The 7540-nt window shown below is 36.0% G+C and overlaps 1 protein-coding gene across 1 annotated transcript; it reads left to right on the forward strand.

Annotated features, from left to right (window-relative positions):
* Positions 1 to 3879: 3879 nt before the first annotated feature.
* Positions 3880 to 6801, forward strand: LOC143606092 (putative disease resistance protein At5g66900). Its single transcript, XM_077081975.1, has 3 exons — positions 3880 to 4124; positions 4682 to 5318; positions 5471 to 6801. The coding sequence occupies exons 2-3, from the start codon at positions 4697 to 4699 to the stop codon at positions 5944 to 5946; spliced, it is 1098 nt and encodes a 365-aa protein (XP_076938090.1). The 5' UTR covers positions 3880 to 4124; positions 4682 to 4696; the 3' UTR covers positions 5947 to 6801.
* The last annotated feature ends 739 nt before the right edge of the window (positions 6802 to 7540 follow it).

Genomic DNA, 7540 nt, shown 5'->3' on the forward strand with positions numbered 1-7540 from the left:
GATGGGATTTTGGTGGTATCGATTTGATTTGTTACGAAAAAAAATTTAACAATAAAACTTTCATTACCAAAGTTTATAGGTTAAAACGTAAGGACACAAATTGAAAGAATAAAAGTTTAATTACGATAATTAAGGGGCCAAAATGAAAAAAATTTGAACTTAAGTTGTGAAACCAAAAATTATATATGTGAATATTTTATATAAAATCTAATAAACAAAAGTTGCCATTTTTAATATAAAAGATATAATTAAAAAAATAATAAAATAAGACTTTTTGGAACGACCAATTAAGTAATGTTGGGTACTTCATATGGCTAAAGGTAGCCCGAGCCAGCCACGAGTCCAGACGGATGGAGCCCCTAGTTGTCCACATATAGAGGGATTCCCTGGATAAAACCCGACCCCCATGCCCACCAAACGGCACGACAGCGAGAAGGCGGTAAAACCGGGTGAGATCAGGTGTCGAACCCCTGATAAGCCAGAGTCATCCCTCATATCTTTCATAAAAATTGGTGATAGTGAGGTTTAAACTCCATATCTCTCACTAGTAAAGTGAATGCTTTACCATTGAGTCACATCCAATTTATAAATAAGGCGTTGTTAACCTGGCAAAATAATATTGTTTTTCTTTTATTTTTAATATTTTGTTTATTATTTTATAGGAAAACGCGTTTTGCTTTATTTATTATTTTTTTTTTTATTTTTTGGAAGACCTAAGATGCTTTTTAATATTTGTGGTCCTATTTCATAAAAGCTCACCCCGCTTAATATACAAACATGTTGAGTGGCGGGGCCATTGATACATCATGCTATAAGAGTGACTTCAATTAAAAATCAATGAACTTTCTTGTAAATTTCCTATGTTGTAGTGCTAATTAGTCTATATAAACGTGTAGGAAACATAGTTAACATTCGTCATCTTATAGATATTTTCATCCCGGTGAACATATACTTTTTAAAAACGAATGGCAAATATTAGGAGGATGCAGGGTTGCAGATTAAAGCTTCTACCTTTCGATACCCGATTACCCGCATAAGTACGTTGATAACATACTAAGGTAAAACCTTTATAAATGATTTGGAATGTATGGATACAAATTTTATATGCCTTCACCATTTATACCAAGTATTGTTGTGGCATATATAGTAGAACCTGTTGAAAACCTGATCTTTACATGGGTAAAGTATCATATTAGGCAATGTTTTAAAAACCGTTATTTTATTATACCGGGTTGGACTAAAAAATTGTACAACCTGTTGAACTGGGATGTTCAAGCGTGTTATATAGTTTACCTTAGAGCATTCCCAACCTATTCTCTACCATATATCCATATATATCATATAATTACACTAAAAATCACTGTATATACTCTCTCCTGTTTAATTAAATAATACTTTTTATACATTTATCATTCATTATCTTTTCTCTCTTTTTCAGTCACAACCACTTTTAAGAAATATTAAAATATTATACGGTATGAACAGTGAAACCCCAAATTTAACTTTCTCATATAATATTTTCTCTCTCCTCTACTCATAACCACTCATAACCATACCATATAATTTAAAAACTCTCTCACACAAATATAGGAAATGGGCTGAGAATGCTCTTAGAATTTCATAAAAATGCAACTTTAACTAAAAATACCAAATAATACGTGATCCCATAATAAAATATCATTTAAAAGTTCATCCATATTCAAAAAAAGAATATAAAAGCACTTGATTTTCAAGCAAATTTCTTTTAAAATAAAGGCGCGCAATAGATTTATGACATCGGAGTGTTTCATGCATCGAGTTCACGTTGGCTTAAAAGATGAAATTCACTCTCATCGCCAACCCATCAACAAGATTATAAGTACTTTCATTTCCTACTATAATAAATAAGAAGATTTAGTTACCTATAATCATAATACACAAAAATTACATGAACTACGTAACATATACAGAAAAAAAAATTGGGTCTGAAACATACAAAATCCAGTAGGCTTTTAAACCGGTTTTCTATGAAAACGTGCCAATTCGATGTTTCATAAAAAACCGCTTAAATATACTGGGTACAAAATATCGGGCTGCTCACCGAAATCCGGTTTAAACCGGTTTTTAAAACAATGATATTAGGTATATTCTATTAGCCTGGAACGTCTCTAAACATTGTTAAAAAATTTTGGGTGAATGGAAGAAAAATTGTGGGCTTAAAGTAGAGTATTTTATAATTGGTTTTAAACAATTAAATGGGTTTATTGGGTTATAATTTGGTTTCTGGAAATTTTTTTTTTTCTAAAATGAGCTTAAATGAATTAGATAATTTAGTTTAAATATTAAGAACACATGACTTTGAGCAAATTTGTAAGTACGAAGCACCTTCCAATTTATATAACAAAACAATGACAATAAAATTGTTTTTCAGCATAAAAAGCTTATGTTACTGCACGAGTTTTTGCCCCTAGAGCACTGTTAACTGGGGGCACTGCTCTTGGACTTCCATTATTAGCCAAAAAAACAAAATAAAACCTACAATAATCTTGACAAAAGGTACACATGAATATATTTTCTATTTTCCCATTTGATTTTATGTGAATCACAGTTTACAAAAAAATGACATGATGATATTAGACAGTTCAAGTAGTCGGGGCTTCATACACTAAGTTCAATTACTTTTGTTCATTTGGTTCCTTAGTTAAACAAAATGTACGTAGTCCTAGTTACACTTGTCTGTTCAATAAATATTGGGGTATTGGTTTTAAATACTCTCAACTTTGATCCATTGGTAGATACTAGATAGCACTCCCAATTTACGAATTATTTCCCAACACTCCCAACTTTTAACATTCTTCAAAGTTCAAAGGATTAAATCAAAATTTATTTATTATATATTTCATCATCCATCTCAACCCAACAACCACTCTTCTTCCATGTTCCCTGCCGACAACCACCAACCCCTGACCACTAAGGGTTTGAGAGATTGGACACGGCGGAATCCGGGATGGCGAAGATGATGGATTCGGAGGTTGAGAGGAAGAGGTCCGGCGAGACGTGGATGAGGTTGGCTATGAAGTTGAAGTTGGATCGGAGGAATTGGGAGGCGTAAGATGGGAAGTCGAGTGGGTGGTTGTTGTTATTGGGTGGGATACGGTGGTGGTGGTGGTGGGTGGGAGACGGTGGTGATTATAATTGGGAGGAAGATGGTGGCGGCGGCGGCAAGGAGAATGGTGGTGATGATGAAGAGTTGTGTTTTCCGGCCATATTATCGGAGGTAAAACTGTTTTAATGATGAAGAGTTGGGTTTTTCCGACGGCATTTGAGGCGTCGGTGAATTCTGGCCCGGAATGGTTGGTGGGTGGGATCGATTTGTAGTGTTTCCTATATGGTTTTCTACTGACTCGGTTTCAAACACTAAAGAATGGGGTGATTGACGGCTGCCAGTGGCGGTGGTGGTCAGTGGCGGTGGTGGCCAGTGGTTGTCGGCAGGTAATATGGAAGAGGGGTGGTTGTTGCCTTGTTGGGTGGAGATAGATGTTGAAATATATAATAAATAAAATTTGATTTAATCCTTAAACTTTGAAAAATGACATTTTTTACCCAAAGCACTAACGAAGTTAGTGTCTCGTTACTCCGGGAGTGCCAGAAGAAAATATATTAAAAGTTGGGAGTGTTGGGAAGCGATTCGTAAGTTGGGAGTGCTATCTACCAATGGATCAAAGTTGAGAGTATTTAAAACCATTGTCCCAAAAATATTTAGGAACAAATTCATATCTTATGAAATGTCTGACTTTATACTCGCATATCTATCTTTACTCACACTAGTTTTTATTCTATTCCGCAGTTCCACAAATGATATATATATATATATATATATATATATATTATAAGTTAGAAGTGTATAAAAGATACCTAAATACTAAATAGTGACGAATTCAAATCTAATAATTTTTGGTATATACTGCATCTTGGTCCAGGAACAATCCTGCCAACATAGTCTACATCTTCCTACCTTCATTGCAATTGATCACCTCCTTTCGAAATAAAACGTGCTTGCTGCTGCACTTGTATAATAACACAAGCTACAGGATCTCACTAGCATAACTATCTAGATTCCTAATTTCATCAATTCAAGTGTCCAGGTAATTGAATTGATGAAATTAGGAATCTAGATAGTTATGATAGTTATTCAAGTGTCCAGGTAATTACGCCCTGCTTGCGGTGCGCGCATATAATGTATATATGCGTGAACCCTCAGGTGGGCAAAAGTAAAATTGCACTAATTTTGACATTATTTTACTAATCTCATGAAAATAACGTTAAAAGTGGCGGAAGGTTAATCAGGCATCATGTGGTGGCGTTGATAGCCGAAAGACAAGGGCACATGCACCAATCAGCCGGTGTCCCGATGATTGAGTGCTATGTGCCTTATGTCCAAGGCTTGATGCAAAACTACTATCGAGCCGGGGGTCTCACCGGAAGCAGTCTCTATATCCCTATGGGATAGAGGTAAGGCTGTCTACATCTTACCCTCCTCAGACCCTACCATAGCATTGCTATTGGTGGGATATACTGAGTACGATGATGATGATGATGATGATGATGATGCAAGTGTCCAGGTAATTTCATTTTTGTAGATTACTTTCGTTGACTGTCGGATCAGTTTTTTTATGAGCCTTTTTTTCGTTTGCTAATTTAGCTACAAAATTTAGAGATGGTTACAAAAAACCAATATGAGGCAGCTTTGCAAACAGTATTGGTGGAGTTGCTGAAAGCAGTAGTATCACAAACCAAAAGAACAGCCAAATTTAGAACTTTACTCAGGCGCCTTGATAAAACGTTAAGAAGTCTTGAGCCGATAATGTGTGGTCATGGGAGACTGGCCAGGGTGTTGGACCGTCCCGAAAAAGAGACCAAAATGTTCATATATTACGTTGAGAATGGGAAAGAAATAGTCCTCAAGTGCTCAAGGATCATGTGTTGGAATGTGTATAAGAAGTTTGTTCACGCGAATAAGCTGATTCGCTTGGACCATGAGCTATTGAGGTTCTTTCAAGTCGAATTGCAAGATAACCTGAGTACTAGATTCAGGGGTCTTTCTTTGGGAGGTGAAGTGGATCAAGTACCCTCATCTATTACTAAACAGGCAGGTGGATTTTCAAGTTCTAGCAATATCCCGGAGCTCCCGGGTGTCATCATTGGCTTTGATTTTCATCTTAAAGTAGTGAAACGCATACTGCTTAAAGATGACATCCAGGTGCTGACCGTTACAGCTCCAGGAGGTTGCGGGAAGACTACATTGGCGAAGATGCTTTGTCATGATGCGGAGATTAAAGGTATAAACTTTAGCTGTTAATTTTAATCCAATGAGTTTGTGTTTGTTAAAGAAGCCGAAAATATGGCGTCTGAATTAATGGCTTTAGTTATATAATTATACACACTATTAAATACATTTCATGTTGATTGTCGCGTGCTTATATTCGTGCAGATGTTTTTGGGGACAACATATTCTTTGTTACCGTTTCTAGAACTACTTCCTTCAAAACCATTGTCCAGAAATTACTTACACATCATTTACAAGTGAACAATTGTGAGCTCCAGACCTATGACGAGGCAAAGAACGAACTAGAGAACATGATGAGGAAAATGGGATCAGAAAAGATATTGTTGGTTTTGGATGACGTGTGGTCCGAATCTGAATTGCTTATTCAGGATCTTAAATACCAAATACCAGGATACACTATCTTGGTCACTTCAAGGTTTATGTTTTCAAGAATTGGATCCACATATGAATTAGGCTTGTTAAACGATGAAGACGCAAAAGCCCTTTTAATCCATTCAGCATTTCCATGTGACAGGAGTCAGGCTAATATGCCAGCTGATCTTGTAAGCAAGGTATCGTTTAAACTTTCTAAAATCATTTACCATACTACATCTGTACCTCACATGATTATATATAGTTAACGATAATGTGGAGATGAATCGCAAAACACACATGAAGAACACTCGAAACGTATTCTAATTATTCAATTACTATATCATATAATAGATCGATCTAGGGCTCTTACAAAAATGAGAAAGATGAATCGAACTAGAATGAAACGAAAGCAAACGATTGAGAGAATCACGAGAGTCGAACTAGTCGTTCATACCCTAGCTCGTGAACTTATAACGAACACGTCTGAGCACCAACTAACTCTTTAGCCAAAGTTTTACTAACAACCTATATTATTCCAACTTACACATAAACACCAAGACCTTTCATTTAACCCCCCAACTGCCAAATTACCGTTCTACCCCTTAGTTGTTTAACTGCAACCAATTGTCATCATGAACGATCTTTAACAACTCTTAACTATTGTAAATTCACTTTAGCTCACCAGTGGACTCTCTTGACCTTGATTATACTATAAACTCCACCTTGATCAAGATCAACTAACATTGAGCAAATCTAAACACATTAAAAGTTACGTAACTGCTACAACCCGTCAACATGTTAGTCGCATTATCATAAGTATCAACATCTTCCACCTTAACTTGCTTTGATTGAATTACCTTCTTAATAACATGAAGTTTGATATTAGTGTGTTTGGTCCTTCCATGGATGATATGATTCTTGGGTAACTGAATAACACACTGATTGTCAGGGTAGACAATAGAATCAGTCACATCAGACACAAATTTCCTTAGCCATTCAACTTCTTTTATATCCTCAGTACGTGCTATGTACTCAACTTTAGTCGTGGAATGTACCATCACATTTTGTAGAGTAACCTTCAAACTAACTACCCTTACCAACACTTTAAGCACATAACCGATTACAGATGTATTCTCTTTATGTGAAACATTTGCCACCAATCTTGCTTTAAAACTTGGTGCTTCAACCCCTATGATCTGATCTCCTCTTTGGTTTTGAAAAATCCATTTTCAATGAACAAATTTTTAATCAACTGTCGTATTCACTAATATATGTTTCATTCCTCATTAGTGATTCCATCTCTTCTTTCATAGCTTTTATCCAAATCTATTTATTACTAATTTGACAACTTCATTGTAAGTCAATGTTTTAAAGACATCTTCATGTTCTGCAGCCATGAAGACAAATGTAGAAATGTCATCATTTGTACGTACTGAGGATATTTTACAAAATATAAATGTCTGTAGGATCTTCTTTTTGTCAATAAAGGATTACATGATTCCTGTTATGCGAACGTATGAATCCCATCTGGCACGCGGACCAGAACATGTGTATTACATAAGACCAGAACGTGGGATTAACAGACTTTCATAAAAGGCATAAGCCGAACGAAATTACAAGAAATGACATTACATGTCCTTCGCTAGTCTATTAGGCGCGCAGGCCATAAATGGAAAGTAAAAAACATGTCTTGTTAGATGTAGCATTTCTTTAACTGTGCCACATTCCAGTTCTAGGGACCTCAGTCCCGTCCAACTTCTGTAACTTGTAAACACCATTGGATAAAACTTGTTTAACCTTGTACGGGCCTTCCCAAGTTGGGGCCAACTTGCCTGGGGGCTCTTGGCCAGAAGCTTCGTT

Source organism: Bidens hawaiensis, unplaced genomic scaffold, assembly GCF_021521415.1.
Source record: "Bidens hawaiensis isolate Kalapana, Puna unplaced genomic scaffold, B.hawaiensis_p1.1 tig00072968_1, whole genome shotgun sequence".
NCBI classification, from domain to species: Eukaryota; Viridiplantae; Streptophyta; class Magnoliopsida; order Asterales; family Asteraceae; genus Bidens; species Bidens hawaiensis.

Excerpts from the sequence above, each read along its gene's own strand:
- LOC143606092 (XM_077081975.1), top strand. The coding sequence starts at position 4,697 with ATGGTTACAAAAAACCAATATGAGGCAGCTTTGCAAACAGTATTGGTG. Across the intron at positions 5,319-5,470 it reads TCATGATGCGGAGATTAAAG|ATGTTTTTGGGGACAACATA; the intron begins GTATAAACTTTA and ends ATATTCGTGCAG.